The sequence below is a fragment of the Mus caroli genome, unplaced genomic scaffold (genome assembly GCF_978045245.1).
Source record: "Mus caroli unplaced genomic scaffold, Mus_caroli_1 scaffold_3, whole genome shotgun sequence".
NCBI classification, from domain to species: Eukaryota; Metazoa; Chordata; class Mammalia; order Rodentia; family Muridae; genus Mus; species Mus caroli.
In genome coordinates this window covers 21,960,527-21,985,468 of record NW_028227258.1, presented here as the reverse complement: position 1 = coordinate 21,985,468, position 24,942 = coordinate 21,960,527, and the positions used below count along the sequence as shown (strand labels likewise).

The following is a 24,942-nucleotide window of genomic DNA, read 5'->3' as shown; positions in this document are numbered from 1 at the left end:
GGTGAGTAAGTTAAGAAAACTGTATTGATCTAAATTCTCCCCAGGTGCTCATTATCGCAAAACCAGAAGTACAAACAGTAGCCGTGGACAACAGTGGAAGGTGCATTGCATGCCAGACCCTTTTTAAAGCGGTTTACAAGTATAATCTCCTTCAATCCCCATCCAGACCTCAATCACTGTTCTTTACCCATTTGAAAGGGCTGCTTGGAGTCTCACCAAACAGGTTGTACACTGTCCAGGACGAGTTTCGGGAGAGGTCATTCCTTTACAGTGAGTGACACGAAGTCACCAGCATTCTTTCCTTCAGACCAGTCACTGTAGGAGTCCAAAGCAGTGAAGCCCAGTGACTTGGGAACTGAGCCAACACAGCTGCTCAACGACAAAAGGACAAATGTGGGGGTCTCGGAGGCCATCCCGTGATGGGTGACAGTTCGCTCAGAAGCTGCAAAGCCTACTGCTTCCTGCCCAAATATGTTCATCAGCCAGGCGCTCATTTCAGCCACTATTCATGATTTAAATTCTATACCACAATCTAAGGAATGCAGAGCACATTCACAGAGATCCCTCTAGAGACCACCGCAAGGTCAGCCAGATGAACAAAGCATTTCAGAAAAGAAATACAGCAAATAGCAAATAGGAAATTGAAAAGGCCCAGGCTCTGAACACCACCAGCCTTTGCAGATATGATGATGGGCCCAGATACCAGTTGTCTAATCAACGCTGAAGTGGCTTCTTGGACACAGTGCCCAGGGTGCACAGCTGATTCCAAATGGACTTGTTCCCAACACAGCCTGGGAACAAATCTTGAGGACTGAAGTCAGAGTTCAAAGCATAAACCTGTCTCTGAAGCCAAACTTCTTGTTGAATCTAAGGGTTTTCCATGGGTACAAAGTCAAGCACTGGGTTGGGGATACCACGTGTTGATAGGTGTTAGTTTGCGAATGTGTTATTTTCCAAGTGACCATGTTTATGCATATACTGTGCATGATTATGAACATTCATTCTATGTAGGGTTGTATAGCCATTATGCTGAAATGGGACTTAGAGGTGATTCAAATGGTTTTCAAGGAGAATTTTGGCTTCCCCTGCTTTTTGTGTTAAGGTATGTCCTATAGGCCTGACCAGTGTCCAGCCTGTGGCACATTGAGTAAGAGAAGCCATTACATAGATGTCTCCCAGCACCCAAGTACTGATCCAGACCTGCTTGTTAATACAGTGGCATTTCTTCTGGAATAAGAACAAGTGTGGCCCTGAGTGTGTTCATCTGTCTACTAAGTCTTAGGATATGGCAACTCACAACTAGGAGAACATATTCCCAAGTTGGTTCTCACATAGGAAAATTGATATGTATTAGCTTGGATGAAAATGGCTTTCCTGTCTGGATTTCTCTACATAGCCAGAAAATCTTCTGCACTTGTTTCTATTCCAAGAGGCTGTATGAACAGTAAACACACAAAACCAACTTGAATCATATAGAAGAAGGGAACGCGTGTTTTCAGGACATACTAAAATAGCACAGTAAAATCAGGCAGGTGTTTGAGAAGGGAATATGAAACCATCTTCTCAAAAGGCTCTGGAGGGTTTTATTTAAATGTTTTCAGCAAAAGAAACGGTTACTAGGAAAACATGTTGTAAACATAAGAAGGGTCTGTTGGCTTGAAATGTAGCTGGCTGATTTCTCCTTCCTTTGTAATCCCATTAAGCTTAGTAGCAAAACTCAGCCCCCCTGGCAGCTCTCCTCACCCACAGCTGCCAGCAGAAAGCAGTCAGTGCTCTGAGCCCAGAGGAAAGTCTTTATTGGTTAATGACCCCTGACCTTTCAAAGGTGATGTCTTGACTTGGAGGCTCCTACACGATATACAGACTGATCAAGAGATGGGATTTTGTTGGAGGCAGAGACTGGTGTGATAAAGGGAAAGAACCTAAAGATATCTATTCCGGATTGACCCAACTGTTGATTAATCTTTTTCTTACATTTAGGATACAGTGGTTTCGAATTTGTGGTGATAACAATCTATTTAAAGTTCTAGTTTATCTTAAACAATTGGTTGTTGTTGTTCAGGCAGTAAGAAGGCAGGCAAAGGGAAATTGTGATTTTTGTTACTTTTGAGTCTTATTTCTAAGAACTTTGAATGTGGCTTTTAAAACTGCATTAATACTATATACAATGTCTCATTTATAAACCACTCTTTCTTTTCAGCTAGTAAAATTCTCCTTAAATAATTTTGGCAGTTTGCCTCCATTTATTTTAAATAAACTTCTGAACCACTGACTCCATACCACTGAGTGCAAAGGCCCTACTCTCATTTGCTGGTTAACAAAGATTTATTTTGTTCCTAAAATGTGGCAGACCCTTCTCTGGGAGGCAGGGAGAGATACGTGAGTGGAAGGGGAAGGATCCTAACTAAGAAAGAATGAAAGGTTTATTTTTATAAAACCGTTTACGGTCTGAACTGTTGGAATAAAAACAATAAACAAGTCAAACGTGACCTTGCCTGAAGAGAGTATAAATTATTATGAGAAAGGTGGCCAGTAAATCAATTCCATTTTTTAAAATAAAGTGTGATGGTTTGAATAAGAATGGCCCCCACAGGCTCATAGAGTTGGATGTTCAGTCACTAGAGAGTGGGACTATTTGGTCACTAGAGTCACTAGAGAGTGGGACTATTTGGTCACTAGAGTCACTAGTCTAGAGTCACTAGAGAGTGGGACTATTTGGTCACTAGAGTCACTAGTCTAGAGTCACTAGAGAGTGGGACTATTTGGTCACTAGAGTCACTAGTCTAGAGTCACTAGAGAGTGGGACTATTTGGTCACTAGAGTCACTAGTCTAGAGTCACTAGAGAGTGGGACTATTTGGTTAGGAGGTGTGGCCTTATAGGAGGCACTGTGTCTCTGAGGTGGAGATTGAGGTTTCAAAAGCTCATACCAGGCCCAGCCTCTCTGTCTCTCTGTCTCTCTCTGCCTTGGGATCAGGATGTAGCCCTCAGCTTCTCCAGAATCACACATGGACACATGGCTGCAGCCACACTACGTGCCATAATGATAGTTATGAACTAAGGCTCTGTAACTCTAAGCAAGTCCCTAATGAAATGCTCTCCTTTTAAAGAGTTGCCTTGGCCATGGTGTCTCTTTATGATAATAGAACAGCGACTAAGACATAAAGTAATTTGGTAATAATGTAATATACATGTTGGTGAGATACGACATGGTCATTCTAAGTAATATTGTAGCTAACACACATTTTCCAAAGTAGATGGAATCAAAACAAACAAACAAACAAACAAACAAACAAAAAACCTGAAGAGTTTGGGGCTTAAAATGTAACATCAAGACTTAAGAGAAAGAAAAAAAAAACCTTTCTAAAATTACAGAAATATGCAACCTATGTGACTGCACAAGCAGCCGACTTGGCTGGTTAATCATATCCTGCTTCCAACTGTCCTGGGACAATCCACAGTAACCTATGAAAGGCCAGGAAGACATCTTCCCTGTCCTGCTACCCTAGTCTGGGAAACCCCATGCCACTGCCTGCTTTCTCTCTTAACATACAGTAGGATGACTGACAGGCCACAGATAAGATGGACCCAGATTTAGAGTAAATCTATTTTAAGTTGTGTTAAAGATTCCACTTGAGGGTGGTCTTCAAGGGCCATTTTTCTTTATATAGTCGTATCTAAAACACTGACACCCCCACAGCTCCCCCACGAGGAAGGCCAGATAGCCCCAACTGCCGGACATAAAACATCAGGGGCATGGAGGAATAACAGCAGAGAAAGGGGTTGAAAAAGGCCCAAGAGGAGTTCAAACCACAAGAGGAAGAGGAGGGCGGCAGCCAGAGAAGATGAGTTCCTTGATATGCGTGCCTCTTGGCTCAAGCCGCAAAGTGAACAACCACTCCACTCCGTATCTGAGCTTGTGGGCAGGCTCAGGGGCTGCTTACTAAGGGTTTATTTCTGGTGGTGAACTGTCCCTTCCTGTCCTTCCAAGTTTTAAGGGCATAGCTAAGGGGTTGCATCTAGAGTGTGTGTGGCCCCATGACACCACGCCGGGCTCGCCCTCCCACCGTACATGCTGTTTTCCCCTTCACAGGGATAGCCGGCTCCTAATCCTGCTTCTCCATGTCTTTGGACCAGCTGGTCCCGTAGGCGGGCAGTTGGCTAAAGGCTATGAGACGGCTTAATTAGCCTGCGATGGGTATGGTCCTGTGACACCCCCCCCACACACACACACACATACAACTCATAGACTTGTACTCAATTACCTACTTAAGGTTGATTGGGTCCACCTCACACCCAATTTTAACCAGGGCTGCAGCATTTGATTATTGGGAAAAATGGTGAAAAGCCCAACAGAGGCACAAGCTTTTACTTAGCCTCGCTTGTTTTTTCAGTCCATAAAGTGGAAACAATAACTACTTTTTAGTCAGATGATTATGGAGGGCTTATTTCGATGACCACGTACCTTTTAATACATTAAATAGTGTGATAGGGCACCTTCTTTCAGATGCCAACTTTCACATGTCCATCCCTAGGCTTGGAAAGGTGCTAGCCACGTCCTGGGTGTTAGGCAGTGGCCCCCAGAAAAGCCTTCTTCACATAAGTGTGTGCTGAGAGCGAGACACATCTTTATGGAAAGACCTTCAACTCAGTATAAAGCACCACTCTCTCTTCCCTGCTGTGCCCCAGACAAACTAAGAATGTTTGTGGTCGGCCAAGGGTTTGGCATTGACTCTGAGGTTAAGTTTATCCTAACGCATCTCTTCCTTTCCAGTCTAAGGTTTGCCTTCTGTGAACAGTTTCTTCTCTTGAACGGCACATTAGTTATCTTATTATGCCAGGTTTGGAGACCCAAAATATAAGCATGACCTTTAATCAACTGGTGGGTGGTCTGGCCTTCATTCTTCACTTCTTAAGTCATGTTAAGGTTTTACATACACTGATCTATCTCAGAAACCCTTCAGGGAAAGCTAAGAGACTTTCTCCTCAGAAAGAAATGTAACAACGCTGAGTCACTTCCTTTGTTGCTCCTGGAGTTCCCATATAAAGTTATCAACAGGGCATACCTTGCCTGTCTAACCATGCGTGCCTGCTCACCATGGGTTAATACTGGCAATATTAGTCACATCAATTGCTCAACACCTGAGGTCAGGCAGGCAACCACTGAGTTCATCTGTAAAACAGTGATCAGAGTCATCTGTAGGAATAAAAGGCACGGTGGCTACCCACCTGTAAGAATGAAGGACACGGTGGCTACCCATGACTCCAAGCTACTCCAATAGATCTCAGACCACCCCTTTTCATGGTACCATAAACTAACCCAGAACTCTGAAAAACACCAGAAGGGAAACAGTGTGGAGTCCTTAATTGTCTTCTTTACCCTAAAGTTGGCTACTGTTTTTCTATTTATACATGTCTTTTCTTTTAATAGTCAGCTCTACTATGGTGTTTTAGCTTATTTGATTTTAAACCACAAAGGGAATTTGTGGTTTGACTTAAAAAAAAAAACTTTTTGGAAATTGACTTTATATGAAGGAAGCCCCACTACCACCACATCGACCCTGGCATTGTTTAGCTGGAAATCCTTGAAGGAGCCACACAGCTATTCTGAAGGTAAGAACCCACTTTAGAACCGAACCATGCTGTGTCTGATTGTCGGGGAGGAGGCTGGGGGGAGGTGGGGAGCTTGGCCAGGGCTGGGTTCTCAGAGAGAGTAGACCTCAGGAGGTTTTGCAGAACTCTGGGTATTAAGAAATTATGATGACCAGTTGTAGTCTGGGACCTTTAATCCTAGCACTGGGGGAGGCCGAGGCAGGTGGATATCTGAGTTCGAGGCCAGCCTTGAAAACACAGAAAGAAAGGAAGGAAGGAAGGAAGGAAGGAAGGAAGGAAGGAAGGAAGGGAGAAAGCAAGAAAGGAAAGGAAAGGAAAGGAAAGGAAAGGAAAGGAAAGGAAAGGAAAGGAAAGGAAAGGAAAGAGGGAAGGGAAGGAAAGGAAAGGAAAGGAAACGAAAGGAAGAGGAAGGGGAAGAGGGAGGGAGGGAGGGAGGGAGGGAGGGAGAGAGAGAGAGAGAGAGAGAGAGAGAGAGAGAGAGAGAGAGAGAGAACATTACCATATACCCTGTGTGTCAGAACTTTCAGTTTTATATTTTGCTAGCCATAGGAAGAAACTCAAGAACAAAATCTGTTGTGTTGCGATGACAGACAGGGCCATATGACAGCGCTAGAATGATTCTTCCTTGGACTATAATCTCCTCATGAGCAGAAACTCTCGCCTCTTGATTAGCCAGGAAGCACATGTGTCTCACACTGTCTTGGACTATCTCCAGGGCTTCTTACTGCCCAAGGCATGGTCAGCCTCAAAGAAAAGTAAAAATGGCGAGCTCAAAAGTCTGCTTGCCTGAGAGAAGGGAACTATATTTAATCCATTTTATTAACAGAATCATGTTCCTTAGCCCCCCCAAGTCTATAAAGTGTTCTCGGGTTGGATATCTGAAATAAAAACAAACAAACAAACAAATCTCAACTAGTTACATAGCTTATTTGTGGTCATGCAGATTTGATAGTTGACAGGGTAACAACTCTGAATGGTTTTGTGGGGACCCACCTTGACTGTGGGGACCCACTTTGATTGCCAATCATAACCGTAAAGGTCTCCAGCTGGACTGCCTAGGTTTGAATCATGCTCTACCTCTGTGTCTCAGATTCCCCGTCTATAAAATCAGTATAGTAATTGTACTTAATTCATGAGGTCCTTACCAGAATTCAATCATTAATATGTGCGTAAATGTTAAAAATGTTCCTAGTTAGTTGTACTTACCAACTAAGAAACTAATTTCTTTTTCTTCCCCATGACCTTGAGTTATGGCTTAATAACCATTGCTTTATTCCAGATGTTTTCCGTCTCTTCTGGACACGTTTTAGTGGCAGTAGAGAGGGCAGAGGGCTGGTCCTAGGGAGAACGGTGGGTTTGCGATGCCTACAGGGAGAGAAGGTAGACGCTGCAGTTGTCAGGGGTGCCTACTTCTCACTTACGCACGCACATGCCTACTCAGAGGAAGGAACCCTTTTTCGGCGTGGGGATGGCATTCATGTCAAAAGGGAATGGTTGGCGGTGTTATTTTCCTTTCCACAAATGTGGATGTTTAAAATAGGGTGTTATCCAATCGGCATACGTGACACACAGACTATGTATAGAGGTGGACTTGGGCCTGGCAGATGATGAGGGCCAGGTCTCACCAAAACCTAGTCGTGGTTTTCCATGGACTATGCCCGAGGAATCGCCCCAAAGGCTGCTAGCACCAACCCCTCTGTTGCCTTGACAAATCTGCCTGCCCAGATCTTGACTTGTTTGGAATGGATCTATCTCAGAGCGGGTGAACTGGGATTTTGGCCGTATTTTCAGGGGCATGCCAGAGGCTCACATTTCCTCTCTGAACCTCCCTCCAAGCCGCACTGTACTCAGGGAGGGTAAGCATATTCCTTGTTCTTTCCTGCGTTTTGACTCTCTGCCCTGCAGAGCTGGCGTGCAGCCAGGGGAACCCAATCGCTGAGCTGTAGCTAAGGCTATATTTAACAGGACTTATTGTCTTGTAGTGCGTTTACAAGTTTAGGAACAGCTTTGAGCTTGAGTAGTCACGGTAGGGATTTGAAGTATTGTCCATATTGTCTTCCTGTGTTCCTTCAGAATGCCTGTAGATTAAATTTATTTAAGGAGCTTTTAGGTCTCCGGAAATTCCCTGTTTAAGCTTTGAGTAAACACAGCAAGGATTTTAGAAGAGGTTTGCTTTTTGTTGTTGTTGTTGTTTTGTTTTTTGTTTTCCCTATTTGAAACAAATAGGTTATGTTTCACAGAGTATAAGTCTGGCCAAAGGGAAGGATGATGGAATATTCTTGTCCTGTGAAACCTTCTATGACCATACCTCAGCTGATTTTGCTCTCCAAAGAGGGAAAGACAATGCAAATGAGGCAAATATAAGATTACCATATGCACAAGTGGGACTTGAAATATTTCTGGAGTGTCCTTAATGGATTTGAAGTGCCGTGAAAAAAATTTGAATTTTGAACAAGGAGAGAAAATTCATTTAATCAGAGGCTGGGGAAAGATGGCAGCCAGCGAAGGGTAGTTGTGCACTTGCTAGACGCCTCTAAAACAGATTACAATGAACATTTGGCTGATTTGAATCAGAAGCCACATTCCTCCCCCACCCCGCCTCCTATCCGCATCTCTTCTTTTTACCCTCAAGTGTAGTTTCGATATGACTAGGGAATGGACACTAAAAATATTTCTGGAATGACGTGACCCTCTATCTCCCCATCCAGGAGAGCGACAAAGCTGTACAAGGGACAGCACATGCTTTCCGTTCATTTCTGGCAGACCCCCGTCCGACCTACAGATGCTGCTTCGTCGCTGGCTAATGGCATTCAGACCCCCACCCACCGACGCTGTCAGACAAGCAACTGGACTGGACAGCTCAGCAGCAGGACACTGGCCACAATCGCGGCCAGAGCCGCAGCCCCCTGGCCACAGACCACCTCTGCTGCCTCTTTTGGGAGCCCTCCCACCTCCCTCTGGCTTGCCGAGGCCCCACCACAGGGGCTGAAGAACTGGGCGGTGGTGGCAGCTGTGGCAGTGGTACCTACAGCCTTGGGGCCAGCCCAGGCACGTGGGAACCTGTTTCAGGCCACTCTGTGGCCCCTCCGGGACCAGAGGGGGACCCAGGACAGCCTCAGCGCTCACCACTGCCTCATCTTGTCTCTGAAACCTGGACAAGGGCTCAGAATGGAAGGCGGTACTTCTGACATGAACTCACAGACCAGCCTGACGCCTGCGGAGGACCCGGTGAGCCGACCACAAGACAGCCCGGAGCCCAGGCAGCAGCTGCAGCCACTACCTGAGCCATCAGCCTCTACCCAGCCTGAAGCCAAGTATGTGGAGACGTGTGCTTCAGCTGGACTCCGAAGGGAGAGTCCCCAGACCCTGAAACTGCCACCAGAACACTGCCTCAAGAAGCAGGCCTCCAGGAGTCCGAAGACAAAAGCCCAGGATGAGCCCAGCGGCCATGCCCCTGAGGCTCCAGCTCCGGGGGAGAGTCCTGCTTCCTCCCAATGCCTCCCCTCCCAGGCTTGTGAGAACGACTTCTCACCTTCCTCCTCCTCCTCCTCCTCCTCCCCGGTGGACAGTGCAGAAGACAATGGCCTTTCCAAAATGGATGACCCCACCAAGTTACTGGGGGTCCTGGCCACCTCCTCTTCATCCTTAGGCTTTGAGAGTGAGCCCGAAACGAGCTGCCGACAACACAAAGAAGAAGCAGGAGACCGGGCAGGAGCGGGGAAGGACAGAAGAGAAGGGGTCGATGATGGAACAGCGTCCTGCAAGGACATTATTGCTAAGTCCCACAGCAAGAGGGGTCCCCTGAGAAACGAGGACGCACACTACATCACCACCCATGAGATCCAGCTGACTGAGGTAGAGCAGGGTATGGATTTCGACGTGGGGCTGGCTTCTCGCTGGGACTTCGAGGACAACAACGTAATCTATTCATTCGTGGACTACGCTTCATTTGGTGGCAGTGATGAGACCCCAGGAGACATCACCACGGAAGAAGATGATGACAATAGCTGTTACGTCAGCACCACACCAAGCACCAACGCGACTCGGACTCCCAGCCCCATCAGCAGCGACCTGGCTCGCCCGGGGGCAGGCAGCAGCGGCCGTGACACCAGCAGCACGGAAGTGGGCAGTGGCCCCTCTGACAGTGACACTGTCCCTCCACCCACTGGACCTGGCACTGCCACTCCACCTGAGCCTTTGCTGGAGCTCCGGGAGGCAGCCTTAGGGGCATCGGCCACTGCTGCAAGCAGCTGTGGGAGTGCAGCAAGCCAGATCCTCCTGTCAATCAAGCCAACTTCCCGGGCTATAAATGAGCCTAGCAACATGCGTGCAAAGCAAAACATTATTTATGCTGCCAAGCATGAAGGCGACATGAGCCTCCGAGTCTCTTCAGCTGCTGAACACAATTCAAGTTCACTGAAGCAAAATTCGGCTGCAGCCGTGGCTCAGGACCATGCAAAGAAATTCATTGCTGTCCCTGCTCGCCTGCAAACCAGGTGCGGGGCCATCCGGGCAAAGGAGCTGGTGGACTACTCCAGTGGTGCCTCCAGTGCAGTGAGCGAGCTGGACGATGCGGACAAAGAGGTGAGGAACCTAACCTCCAGGGCTTTCCGGAGCCTTGCTTACCCTTATTTTGAGGCTCTGAACATCAGCTCCCGGGAATCCTCTACCACGCTTTCTGAAGTGGGCTTTGGACGATGGTCAACCTTCCTGGACTTAAAATGTGGAGGTGTTGGAGCCAGAGTGGAACAGAGCCTGCTGCGGAGCAGCGCAGCCTCTGTGGCTGCAGGTCTGAGGAAGGGTGGTGGCACCCGAGCCACTGCAGACCAGCTCTACCTCCAGGCCAAGAAGTCGCAGACCAAGGCCTTGGAGTTTGTGGTCAGCAAAGTTGAGGGGGAAATCAAACATGTGGAGACACCCCTGTGCTTCCAGAAGCAGGTCCAAACCGGCTCTCGGGTGGTCACACTCTTGGAGCCCCTTAATCTCCGCAGCGAGAGCAAAGCCAGCTCAGCCACGGGGCCCTGCAGAATCACCAAAGGTTCTAGCAAGGGTCCAGGCTCTGTGTACACAGATGATGGCTCAGAGACATCTGAGGGTAGCAAGCCTGCCTCCCGCAGTGATGGCCCCCAGAAGAAATCCAAATTCGCTTCCAGCCTGCTCAAAAACGTCATCTCTAAGAAGATGCAGAGAGAGCATGAGTTTAAGATGGAGAGAGGAGAAGTCACCGACACATCTCACCGTAACCCCCCCAGCACGAAGGAGACAGAGGGACCTCCTGGGGCCGAGAAGCCGTGGGAGCGGGGTCTGCAGAGGCAGAGTTCACGACACTCCGAGGCTAGCTCTGAGTACACCGTGGTCAGTGTGTCCGATGCAGGTGGAGAAGGGTCTGTCGTAGGTTCTAAATCCCCCATTTTCAAAGCCAGTACTCCTCGAGAGAGCCACACGGGTTCTGGCCGAAATGTCTCCGATGGACACACGGAAGTATGTGAAATTAAAAAAAGTGCTTCAGAGACCGTGAAGGGCATCTTCCTTCGGAGTCAGAACAGCGCCTTCCGTACATGGAAGGAGAAGGAGGCAGAGAAACTGGAGGAGAAAGCTCCCGTTGGGAAGCTGAAGCTCCCCAAAGGTGGGGACTGGAGAGCTGATCTTGGGGAGATCTCTGCCAGCAAGTCTACCATCATGTCTCGCCTCTTTGTTCCCAACATCCAGCAGACGCCCAAGGACAAACAGCCAGAGAAGCAGGCCACCAAGTACCCTGCCGCTGCTGCACAGGCTACCTCCGTGGCTGTGATCAGACCCAAGGCTCCGGAAATCAAGATCCGGCTAGGAAGTGTACAGCAGCCGAGCTCAGACTTCAACATTGCCAAGTTGCTCACGCCCAAGCTGGCCAGCGGCAGCAGCTCAAAGCTCTTCAAGACCATTGAGGATAACAGCAGGACCCAGCAAAAACTCTTCCGTGGTGGCGACAGTCTGGAAAAAGTACCCCAGTTCCAGGTGAGGGATGTTCGAGACAAGTCCAAGGCCTCGGGACCTCTCCACCAGGTGAGGGATGTGAGGAAGCTAATCAAAGGGTCAGGTGATAGCAGTGACAAGGGCAGTGTCACCCCAGAGCAGGGCTTGACAGGGCCTAAGCCTAGGCAGCTGACTCCTGCCTCGGGAGGATCTAGGTCCTTGTCCCCTATGGTGATTATGTGCCAGGCGGTTGCGAATCCGAGAGAAGAAGGTGTGGATCGAGAGCCCAGGGAAGGTGTGAGCCAAGTGAGCAATGGCGGTAGACTCTTGAACTCCTCCCCAGAAGGGACTGTCTTGGTTCACAGGGCATCTGGCAGGCTGCCTGTGGCCACCATTGCTCCCAATAAATCTGAGCAGGGCTCTTACCTTCCTGTGCTCAAGATTGTCTCCAAAGCTTCTGCTCAGAGGACCCCGGAGAAGCCCAAAGAGGAAGAGGTCAAGGAGGAGGGCAAAGCCCCAAAGCCAGCCCGGAATGCCCTGGAGAAGCTGACGGCTGCCGTGAGATCCATGGAAGAGCTTTACAGCTTCAACAGGAATGAATGGAAGCGCAAAAGTGACCCCTTGCCCATGATGGCTGACAGCCATGTCCTGTCACTCATAGCCAGTGAGGAGAAGGAAGGGGTAGCTGGACCCGAAGGAGGAGACCCTGACAAGCTGGCCAAGCAGCTGGGACAGGTGGAGGAAAGGGACACTGGACACAAAGGTGGTGTGGTCCTGCGAGCGGCCCCCATAGAACGTCTGCAGAGGAGAAACTCAAACCCCAGCACTGAGAGCGTGTCTGCCCGGGCGGCTGCCTTTGAGAACATGGCCAGAGAAAGGCCCCGGTCACTCTATATTCCTCCAGTCCACAAAGACGTGGAAAGAACGCAACCTTTGCAGCCCCTCCCCCCGCTTCCCAGCAATCGAAACGTGTTCACGGTGAGTTCTAGCAGCACTCAAAAAACTGGAGGTGTTGCTGGCAAGTTCCCACAAGGGCCTTCTCCCGAGGGCCTTTCAACAGCCAAGGGCATCAAAGCGCAGGGACTCAGATCCCTCAAGATCTCCCCAGCCACCCGAGCCCCTCCCGAGGATGCCACCAACAGGAAAACTGCTGTCACTTTGGAGAAGAGCAACAGTGACTGTGAGAATTACCTGACTATCCCCCTTAAAGGAAGTGCTGCTTCAGCAGAGTTGCTTGGCAGACCTGGGGCTTCCAGAGATGGGCCCCCCAGCTCCTCAGCTGCCACTCTCTGTAGTTTACCTCCACTGAGTGCCCGCAGTCAGGTCCCCAGTAACCCCAAAGGATCTCAGGTCAGTGGAACCAGCAGACCAGCTTGGCGTACCAAACCTGACAACCACCGAGAAACAGTCGTTGCTGCCCCGACAGGGCCACAGAGCCCTGAGCACACTCCCACTGCTGTCTACCACCAGCAGGCATTGCCTTTCACCCTTCAGGGTGCCCAGCCTCAGGTCCTCTGCTTTTCCCCGCCCGGTATGCCAGCCCCAGCCCCTGCAGGCCCAGCTGCTGTCCCCACAGACCCCTTCCAGCAGACACAGCCTCAGCAGACACAGCGCAAAATGCTCCTGGATGTGGCTACTGGCCAGTATTATCTGGTGGACACTCCAGTTCAACCCATGACCCGGAGATTGTTTGACCCCGAGACAGGGCAATACGTGGATGTGCCCATGACTTCTCAACAGCAGCCTGTGGCACCCATGTCCCTCCCTGTACCTCCTCTAGCCCTGAGTCCTGGGGCCTACGGGCCCACCTACATGATCTATCCTGGATTTCTGCCCACAGTGCTGCCCCCCAACGCCCTGCAGCCCACACCCATGGCTCACACTCCAGGAGGCAGTGAGCTCTCTGTGGCCGCAGAGACCCCCAGCAAAGAGACAGCTGCAGCCTTCACCGAAGCCCCGTACTTCATGGCCTCTAGTCAGTCCCCTGCCTCCTCTTCCTCCTCAGCCCCGGCAGCCACACCCCAGCTCGTGGGGGCCAAGGGCTTTGCCCAGTTGCACGGCAAACCTGTCATCAGCATCACCTCACAGCCCTTGGGGCCACGGATCATTGCTCCCCCTTCCTTTGATGGCACCACCATGAGCTTCGTGGTGGAACACAGATGACAAGCGTCTCAAAAAGAGCAGAATGGAACAGCTCCTGGTGAGTGGGTTTTACTCTGATGATCTGATGTTCCGGTGGCTTTGTGTTGGGAGTGGGAGAGTTAGAGAGGCTGTCTGTAGACATGGGTGTTCTAGAAAACTAAACTCTGCCCGATTTGTGAAGTAACTAATGTGTTCTCCTCATTCCCTCACTCAGTCTGGATGGCCTTTCCCCTTTGACCATGGCAAATTGCCTGCTGTGTTCCTCTCACCAGAGAACAAAGGGGGAAGGCATCTTCCAGGAGTCCCTTGGCCTTTGTTTTAGTAAAGGCTGGAAGGAGAAAGAAATGAAACCCTGGTCTAAGTTTCCTGGAGTGAGCCTCTCTCTTTGTTCCTGGCCTCCAGGTGGAACAGGCATACCATGTTAGCTCACCAGAAACACATTTAACACATTTGGCTCCCCCGGAAGCATGGAGAATGTCAAATCAATGTTTACCGAAGCCATCAAAAGTACTCTTCTTTCTTTCCATCTGCCCCATGGAATTTCTTATTCTAAAAAGAAAAGAAAACAAAACAAAAAAACCCAAAAAACAAAAAACAAAAAACAGAACCAAAAAAACAACAAAAACTACCCTTTGGGGTGGGGGGTGGGGCTTAGAACTCAATATTCTGATTTATTAATGTAGTTCATTTATTTATTTATTTACTTAATTTACTCTCTTGTCATTGATTATTTCCAGACTGCAGTTTCTCCTCCCTTCCCCTCCTGCCAATCTCTCCCTCCCCCTTCTCTCTCCCCTAGATCCACCCCCTTCTCCCCTCAGAAAAGAGCAGGCCTCCCAGGAACATCAACCAAAAACAAGCACAGCAGCAAGCAATATAAGACCAGGCACAGACAATCACATCGAGCCTGGACAGAAGGCAGCCCAATAGGAGAAGGGTCCTACAAACAGGCAAAAGAGTCAGAGACCACAGTTCGTAAAAGTTCTTGTTCTTGACTTTTCACATGATCAGAATACTTTCCTTAAGGTTTTTAGTGTATCTTATATGTTCTTATGTGTGGTTAGATATAACACACACACACACACAGTTTGACCTTCAGAAGGGGGTGAGATTCTGGAGCCCAAGTTACTCCTTGGGTCAAGTTGCATTTTATGCCGTATTACCCTGGCTGAACCCACCATGCTCCAAGGCTAATCCCCATAAGTACCTACTCTCCCTTTGAAAAAGAACAACTTCCATACTTGCAAAGGAAATCAGAGAAAATCTATTTCTGACACCGAATCTGACCTGCGCGCGCAGGCAGGGATTTCTGCTGGAAATACAGCCTGTGGAACTTGATAGGAGGCATGAATGTGAGTGAGTGGTTGGAACCAGGACACCTCAGGTCAAACACAGAAGACGGAGTGAAGATGCCTTCCGGCAGGAGCACATGGGTGTCAGAGCTGTGTGCAGACTTGCCTCTCGGCCTGGGAGAGTAAGAAGGGTTGAGATTATGTGCCTACAGGCTCTTCACTCCTTGGTAAAACTACACTGCATGGAAAAGAAAATGGGAACTGAGCTAAGAGAATACTGTAATCTTGGGGGTGACAGACTCTCTAACATTCCTGTTATCTCTAGTGGAAACATATTCCTGCCTTTCGTGTGTGTGTGTGTGTGTGTGTGTGTGTGTGTGTGTGTGAGAGAGAGAGAGAGAGAGAGAGAGAGAGAGAGAGAGAGAGAGAGAGAGAGAGATGCTGATTCCTGCATTATCAGATAATCAGATAAGGAAATGTATGCATTATCAAATAAGGTAAACAGACCTCTATTACCAGCTTGAGGACATTACTATCTAATCGTCCAATGTTTATTGGCATGTCAGTGGCTAGGAAGGGTCTTGCATGCTGCAAAGTGTCTTCCAAGATAAGAAAACACTGCACAGGATCACGTTTATTGGGACTTTTGCTTAGGATTCCAGTAAAAGCACAGACGTCATTCTGGTTGCAACCCAGAGAAAGATTGTTCAGATGGTACCACTCCAAGAGTCTTCAGCGGGCAGTGCACTGTGTGGTGACCACTAGTGAAGAGGGAGGGAAGAAAGGCAGGGAAACTCTAGTGTACCTGCAGAGGAGACCCAGCACGGACAGTTAGCTTTTGGATCCCTTGGTTAGATGGATGTTTACCTAGGGCTGTTGGGATCAGCTAATCCCTAGGGGTTTGTGAAGCTGTGGATGTGGAGGAAGCCTAGCAGGGCGCACAGCAGTCTTATGGCGTCCTTATATGACAACTAAAGAGGAAAGAGAAAGCTGGATTCAGGGAGAGCCGTTTTCAACACCCTGCTTTCATGGGTATGTTCTTTGTAGCCATAGAGAACTTCTGAGACCATCGAACCCAGATCCTTTTGTATCAAAATTGCAGGAGGAAAGCAAGAGTTGTTTAAAGAAGTGAGGCGACCCTTGCTTGGTCACCGTTCCTCTGTGTACGGCTCGGTTTTCTACCTGGACATTTATCTCAGTGTCTTTTTGGTCTCTGTCCTTTGTCTTTTTCCCCTCTCTCTGGGGACACTTCGGTGTTGTCTGCCCCAGTGTTCCCCTTACTATCTGAGGAGTTATTCTGGGTTCTCCATTAATTATTTAGCAGCACTAGCTGTCCCAATGTGACTTCTCATTTCCTATCCGCTCCAACTCAAGTGACTTCAATGACCCATTGCACACATCTAGACATCTCCAGGTCATTAGATTTTTTTTTTGGAGGGTTTTGTTTTGTTTTGTTTTTATTTCAGAATGAATTGCAGGACTGGGTAACCTTGGCAGCTCTTTCAGCACAGCATCCTTCAAAACACTGAGCATCCCTGATAGGTCAGGGATGTGGCTGCCTCTCCTCTTCCTGGTGGACAGAGGCTGGGCTGCTATGACTACCTGCTTCATTTTTCTGTTCATCCCATAATTACATCCCACAATCAATAGATCATTTCTTCCCCCCACCTCCAACATGGCTGTGGCTCCCTCTCCTAGTTAGTATAATAGCTCACTCTCATACCCTTCTCTGCAGTTCTGTCATGCACACACACATTAGCCAAGGCTGGCCTTGACCTTACCTGAGACTAGCCTCAATGCTTGAATCTCTGATGCTTCTGCCTCTGCTGCCCAAGTACTGTGATTACAGGTGTGCTCTGTCTACCTTCATATTTTCTTCCTTACCATAGCTTAGCCTCATGCCACTGGGTTATTGAAACAAGTCAATACTTTCCTTAATCCCTGTTAGGCAAATGAAGATCGAAGTTGCTACAATCGCCAGTAAATGAAGTCCAGGCTGCTTGAACCTTGTGCTTGCATCATTACAGAAGGTCCTTGGTCACCCATTTCCCTTACTTTCCCTTTTTCCTATGAATTATCCCCTTCCCTTATCAGCCCTTTTGTGCCAGGCGTACTTTCTCTGAACTTTTTCAGCATTTTTATTTTGCCTCTTGGCCACTCAGCCTACTAAAGAATTGTGTGACATTTGTGTCCTCATGGAGGATAGCAGAACATACTAGGTTAGCTGCTCTTATGCAAATTTTTCTAATCAGGTGGGAAATAAACATTCTACCCTAGAGAAAATTGAATCGTCCAGCTATTTCATTATCATAAGAGAAAGAGAGACAGAGAAAGAATGTGTTTTGTGTGTGGGGGGGGTGTGTATGTGTAGGGGGGTATGTGTGTGTGTCTGTGTCTGTGGTGTGTGTATGATGTGTGTGTGTGGTTTATGTGTGGTATGGTGTGTGCGAGGGTGTGTGTGTGTGGTATGTGTGTGTGTGGTGTGTATATGGTGTATATGTCTGTGTGGTATATTGTGCTGCATGTGGGGGTGGCGTGGTATGTGTGTTATATGTGTGTGTAGGGGGTATGTGTGGTATGTGGTGTGTGTGTGTAGTATATGTGTGCTGTGTATGTGGTATGTGTGGTGTGTGTGTGTGTGATATGTGTGTATGTGTGATGTGTGTGTGTTTGGTGTGTGTGTGTGTGTGTGTGTGGTGTGTGCTGAGTTTGAGAAAACGACTAAGAAAAGCAGGGAGAAGGAAATAAGTTGAAGTCTGAACATATCCGACACACTAAGCTTCTCTGGGTTTTTCTCATGATTAAAATGTTTATTTTGATTAACATGATTAAATGTTCGGCCAGAACATTCTCTGCTATAAAGAGAAACCTGAGCCATATCAGGGACTCTAGACTCAAGGCTATGCCTTCAGTGATGAGAGGGCTCAAGGGAGAAAGGACATGGGATGAACATATGAGGGGACCTCGTCTTCCCAGGCATGCTGATAGGTGAGAGCTGTGTGCCTCTGACCGGAACATCAGCACATAGGACACAGGGACAGCTGGGACTGAGTGTAGTACTGTTACTGGTGTAGGCCAATGTTGTATACACTTTTATCTGTAAAATGAAAATAATTTTAAGAAACGTTGTAAAGGTGGAATTGTCAATTATCTCAACAAACATGGAATATAGAAAGTGTCAATATTTCTTGGAAACTAGAACCCATAAATCTCCCAAAATTTCGACAGGGCCTGGACAAACCAGGAAATCACCCCTATTGTTTCAGACATCCAGGGTGGCATTAGGGGCCTGTGCACAAAATAGCTGAAGTTCCCAGTCAGGAGACAGTGATGATAGCTCAACAGTCCCCCTCAGAGCTGGCCAGTCTCCGGGCAAGTCCCCTCAGAGCTGGCCGGCCTCCGGGCAAGCCATTGGCTGGGTGCCAGTGTATTCTAGTATCCCCCACAGCCTTCCAGCCTGCTCTACAACTCCGGGCACAGCTTGCCAGCTGCGAGTGGTGATTTTCCTCTCTGTCTGGGCACAGGCCTGGGAGGAGCAAGGAGAAGTCTGCCCTGAATCCCTGATGAATGTGGTCAGTGTCCCAGGTCTAAACTCCTGCCTGGGAAGGCAGCCAGGGAGACCCCTCGGTAACACAGAATGGCTCACCCTTCGTCTTGACTCTCAGGAGTCACTTGAGAAGCCTCTGGTGGGGTTTGTTGGGTAGTTACTACTATTTTATCCTTCATCAGAATTAAACCAATACTTTCAAACAAAATTTCTCTAAAATTAATAGAAACACAATAAATACCTTATGGATATCCACAGAGCAATATCTAGACTATATTGTTTAACAGATTTAGCTTCATTTCTTAGTTGGTTGTCATCTTGAAGAGGAGTTTCTTACACTTCTCCTCCTGCTCCTCCTCCCCTGATCCTCCCTTTTCCTCCTCCCCTCCTCCTATTGGCCCCCTTTCACTCCGCTCAAAGAGTCCTTATAAACCTTGCCTTAGGACCACAAGCCAGAATTACCATTACATTCTTTTATGTAATTCAAATTATTCTTCTTAGTCGCACGGTCACCCCTCCTTCACCCATGATTGTGTTCAGTTTCCTCTTGCTGTTTGTTCTCTGTCTGTTGAGATAGAAAATCAAGCTTAACAAACTGTGTATCAGTGAGATCCAGGGGAATGCTAAGCAGTAGATGCCATGTGTGCCATACGACTGCTCCGGGGAACTGTGGGCACTATATGCTCCATACAGTTCCTTGAACCTGAATATATTTTCTCAATATAAATATGAAACAAGAAGACATATTTGAACTGTATTCGCATGAGCTGCAAAGATATCATTATTCTATCTTTCATTCTTAATAAACAAGCTGAAACAGGCTTTTTTTTTTTCTAGGTCACAGGACTAAAGTATCCCATGCCTTGCTCCTTTGGTTGCTTATAGTTAGAGAGATGTTATTTGAGTCTTCTTTCTCAAGGTTATATTTCACATGATAGAGATGTCTTTCTTCTCAACAAATAGCACTTGAAGTTTATTTTATTTTTGTCTTCATACTACTGTATCTGAAAATCAACTTCCAGGCACTAAAAAAAGATTCTTTAAGCAAAGTTCTAGCAGATTATATTAAGAAATTTCAAAAGAGAGGAAATGGATAATTTTCATACACTTTTGAATAATGGCAGTGCTGTCTTAATATGGGTCTAATTGAGTTATATGTTATAGGCAGGAAATGTAATTTATATAAAAAAGCACACTGTGAAAAATTCCACATAACTTGCTTAGCAGTCATTTGTGTTCCCAGAATCCCCAGGGCAAGGGTTTGTTAATCTAATTAGATTACTGACAGTAAATTTCAAATGATGCCATTTAATTTAAATACCAGTTCTGTGTGCTAAGTTTTAGGGAGGCAGACAATATGACGTTTTGTCCTGGTGAATGATTTCAGAGAAACTAAACATTTAACTCTACAATCATTTTGAACAGCTGATTAAATCTGAGTCGGTTTTTCAAGACAGGCTCCACTTGGTGGCACTTTCTGGAAGTCAGCAGTGTCTGATAACTGCAGCACATGGCTGCTAAGCACATTTAAAACTTCTAAGTTCCAAACTAAAGAGAAATGAGCCAAATAATCAGATAGCCAACAGGGGATGTAATTTTTGTTGTACTTTTAAAGGGGAATATTCTTCCGGAATGAGTCATCTTTTCTTTGACCATGTTTTCTTTGCATTTTTTTTTCTTTTGCAGGAGCAAGACAGAAATAAGAACTGTTCTTTAATTTGAAAGTTTCATTGTAACACCGATTTCATCTGAGAAAACTTCCAGTTGTGTTATGCACTTTTATTTCTTAGTAACCATGTGTGTAAGTTTGTATGTTTTCCTGAACAACTCTCTTAAGGTAGCTTTTGTTATTTCAGTTTTATTAAGATGACTAAATGGTTGCGTTTCTCCCCCACGAAGTGTTTCTTTTTATACTTTAATACAGGACATAAGCTTTCTTGCCACCGCCTGCCCTCCTGCACTTGTGACCAGGCACACAGTACACAGAGTATTTGAATGGTTTGTTCAAAACAGGTCGTGGCATCTGATTGGTTCGATTGAAAACCAAATCAGCCAATCAAGAACTAAAATCAGAAGTTACCCTGGAGTTTCTTGAGCTATGTTAAGTCTAGCTGATAGGATGACATCTCCTACTTAGGTTTTAAACATAACCGTCTGCTTCCAGTAATAAATAGCCAACTCTGTCATTCTGGCTGTTGTGTTGTCTGGGTTCCTGACCAGGTTTTGCATGATTTCCCGTGCAATCATGACAGATGGCGGTTTTGACATTTGTGCTTTAATTTTTCCCATTTGCACAGTGCCCTGACACTGTTTTTGTCACTAAGCAGACTGTTTTGAGGTATGGGGGAACCTGTGATTACACTGAAAATTAAGTTCTTAGTTTCAGAAAGCATAAACCGCCCATTCTCCTTTAAGAATCCAACCTTTGTTGTAAGTGTGCAACACACATATCCGTAAATGAGTCCCTTCATAGCTGTGCCCTGCATCTCGATGTTTGCAGCTCGAAGAGAAGCCTGTTTGGAGAAGAAGACAGAATTGGCTGTGAACTTTGTTTCAGTGTTTGCAATTTGCTCCAGCCCCAACCACCCCACAGAAGCAGCTTGTAATTACAGTGCCCGCTTCTTGCTTCAAGTTTTAACAGTTGTTAAGATTCCAAAAAACCGGATGCATTACTGACCAGTCGTAACCCAATTCTGACTGAATGGATACATTCAGACTTTCCTAATTGGTGTCGCAATTAAGTGATACACTGAAGAATTTTTTAATTACTTTCTAACCAAATACCCCGTTTAAAAGGCAAGTATTAACTCTCAAGATTTCTGTAAGGAATCTCTGTTCAGTCTCTTGTTTGTTTAAAGATAAAGTATTCTGGAAAATTCTTTAGATGGCCCTTTTTATTTTGACAATCATCAGTATTTCCTTTCCACTTAAAATTGCTTCTTGAAGTTAGGGATTTTATGCCTATCAGAATACTGAATTTTCTAAGGCTTTTAACATTTTAATACTTTGTCATTGTTGGTTTGTTTTTTTTTTTTTTAAATCCAAGCTCAAAACCAAATTCAATACCACTTCCAGGGCCTTTCTTAAGGGGGAGAAACAAGTTCTAAAAATTAAGTTCTTTTAGACAAAGAGCAAGATTTGAAGCAGGAGTAGTGAGTGGTCTTTGACCACAATCCACTTGGTTACCGGGCAATGAGCTGTGAAATAAATCCTTGTCTCTGGGGCATACGATATGAAGCATGGTCTCTGGGTCAGAAGATGCCTTTGGGCCATATTGAAGAAACCAATGTTACACCAGAATTTGAACATTTTTTTTTTCAGTCAAACTCACTGCATATAAGGGTCACTTACTATTGGAACAAGAAGCTAGAATCCATTTCTTTCCAAGATCTCAAACCCGTATATCTAAGAGCAGCAGATATGGAATCTCAAGGATTTGAACGGAATGAAGAGAGTATACAGGGTTTGAGTGGAGAGAGGCTATGCCCAGAAGGCCATGTAAGTTCCAGCAGACTTCTGGGACAGCCCCATGGATTTGTTAGCCAGCTCCCCACAAAGGTAGGAGGAAAATGTATTGTGGGCTACTATCAGTATTTTCCACCAGCAGATCTGAGCCTTCCATTCTCCCACAGTAGGAGAGAAACGTGGGTGGGGGTGGGGGAAGAACTTTTTATTTGTTGCTTCTGTGTGAAAGCCTGAAACCTCACGTGGCCTGCCAGGGATGTGGTAAATGTCCAAGTGGTTAAAGTGTACTTATAAACTGATGCTTATGCCGTTCGTGACAGCTAATGGTCCTTTCCCACATGGGTCACCACCTAAGGTCTACTACCTTCAGTGACAGAGAAAGAGAATTCTCATAGGCACACGCTGAATCCTTTGTTTGGTCATTTCTTGAACTTGTATGGACGTGTGAATGAAGTGGCTTTTCCATCTTCTTTCAACCAAAGTGGAATGAACCAAGAATCTAGACAATCTTCTGTACAAGAAGCCATAACTCCCAGAAGAATCTTTTAACCACTAAGCTACCTGTCATGTTTTCTATAAGAAAACCATCAATGAAGAAGTGTCCTAAATAGAGCCATGAGATGAAATCTAAACAGAATGTGACCTGGCCTTAGCTATTGTCTCTCAAGGTCCTGTGTAAGGCTTAGTTTTCAGGGTGATCATACTATACTCTGGGAAGGAATTTTGACTCTTTTACTGTCTTTTCCCTGTTGGATAATGGGGTCATGTTGAAACAGGCCCCCGTTTGACTTATTTCTTGAAAACTAAACACACTCGTAACCAGTGTGATAATTCAGTTCCCCAGAATGTATTTCTTTGAACACTTATTGAGACTGTCTTCAGGAGTAAATGAAACCCAGGATTAAGTGTTTGGGTAAATATGACTCGCTTCAAAGTAATTAAGCTAACAATGAGTTCTACTCTAACAGCTTCATGACAAATTTCAAAAATTAGCATGCAATTCAAATTCATCTTGTGTCATTAGAAAATGTCCAGTGGCATACATACCTTCTTCTTGATTCAGATTTGACCTTTTCACCTTAACTTCTTAAAGAGATTTGGTACATTCTAAGCCAGATGTTCCTATTACCTGAACGCTACCTTGGACTGCAGGACAGAATTGATTCTTAAGTAGACGGCTATACTTCCACAATGATTGTGTGCAATGTTGACCTGTAAGTAGATGACCACAATCTCATGATAAGCGTGTATATGTGTGTCGAAAACACCTTCAGCGGTACTCTTTGTATTTAAGATTATCACAGTATACATTTTCCTATGTGGTGCTTGAGGAGTCTCATTCTACAGTTTACAAGGTGTAATATTTGCACCCTAAATTCTCAGGGTGTGCTATTTTACCCAGATACTTGAAAGAAAAAGGTGCCCTGTGTTTTATCAGTACTGTTGATGGGAGAAAATTATGTGTAAGTGTGTTTGAGAAAACTGCTCATAAAAACCAAGTCAATAAGCTCTTAGGCTTTTACATAATCTCTAAGGAGATGTATACATAGGTAATATATATTGTCAAGAGACTGCTAATGTATTCTTTAACTTCTGGGTCTGAAGAGGCCTCACCGGTGCATAGAATCAGTAAGAAAGCGTGTAGCATTTGCTCAAAAGTGCCTTGAACTTGAATCTAATCTGAATCTCACTCCATTTGTGACATGTGTGAACGAAGACCCAGAAGCAGGACCCTGAAGCATGGACTCCAGTGTGTGCCCCATGTCTCTAGGGAGACCTGAATGATCATTACAATACTCGTGAGCTAGCCACACCCTCAGTACTTCATGTTGTAAGTGCTCTGTTGGACTTACTCCTGTTTAACTCAAAATGGTGCAGAATAAAATTCACACATCTAGTTTGGTTCTTCTTTTTAAGTTTCTGAATTGCTTTTTTTCAAGCTAGTATTAGTGGCAGCAAGTCCTTTCCAGGGTTCCCTGAGTCACCTACTATGGCTGGATCTGTTTTCTAGCAGGCAGTCTCTTCCCACCCCCACCCTTTCTGAAGATGTGTGTTTATATATTTATATATGAAATTATATTCTTGTATAGTGATGGCTGAAGAGAATGTGAAGATTGTGGAAGTTACGTATGACTAGGAGAGTGTATATTGTATAATGCATACAGAAGGATGTTGGATAATGACGAACTGTAACCCCAGACTACGAGAGATGGCATATGGAAAGAATGTGAAAATTTAAACTGTATCAATGCAGCCATCTTGGTGGAGAAGTTCCTGGCTGAGGTTTGATGTGGTGGTACAATGCGGTGAGCTGGCTACAGGAACTTTGCATCCAGCCAACAGCGCCAAGATTTGCCTTTCAAGTGCTCTTGCCTATGGAGAAAACTACTGAGACGGGATTCCTTGTGACAAGCCTACGTACCTTTAACTGCCAGCATTTGTAAGGTGTGATCTTGTGTAATGGTTTTTTTTTTATTTTGAAAGTTTTGAAAATATGTTTGTTGTTGTTGTTGTTGTTTTTCCAGTAAAAGTAACCACAAAAGAAAACGTACACTGTTGGTCTTTATTTTAACTCGCAAAGCAAGCTTTGGACAGTTTTGTTTTCTCCTAGCTTCTAGTTCGAATTCGGCATTTAAACAAATTTAGTCTGTAAATACTGTACAACCAGGTACGTTTGTTTTCTATTGGTGTAATAACAAACACCGATAGATTCCGTAGCCGAAGACAACGCACATTGATGATCCTCTAGCTCTGGAGTTTAGAAATCTGGTATGGATTTTTCTCGGTACCCAGAAAATATTATCAAGCTAACCCGAGTGTTATCTAAGCATACCTGCCTCCTGAAGTCACATTTGTGGAGTTCCTAACAAGGTTAGGTGCTGCTGCCTCACTGACTCCACGGTGCCTCCTTGACAATTGTCTCTGAGAACCC

The 24,942-nt window shown here is 46.0% G+C and overlaps 1 protein-coding gene across 1 annotated transcript; it reads left to right on the top strand.

Moving 5' to 3' along the window:
- The first annotated feature begins 8,339 nt into the window (after positions 1 to 8,339).
- CUNH4orf54 (chromosome unknown C4orf54 homolog) lies at positions 8,340 to 24,534 on the top strand. The gene is made up of 2 exons (XM_029475502.2): positions 8,340 to 13,764; positions 20,232 to 24,534. Exon 1 carries the CDS (start codon positions 8,352 to 8,354, stop codon positions 13,725 to 13,727), a length of 5,376 nt encoding a protein of 1,791 aa, XP_029331362.1. The 5' UTR covers positions 8,340 to 8,351; the 3' UTR covers positions 13,728 to 13,764; positions 20,232 to 24,534.
- Positions 24,535 to 24,942: the final 408 nt, after the last annotated feature.

What these genes read in the sequence shown, in the direction of transcription:
- CUNH4orf54 (XM_029475502.2), top strand. Translation starts at nt 8,352, where the DNA reads ATGCTTTCCGTTCATTTCTGGCAGACCCCCGTCCGACCTACAGATGCT.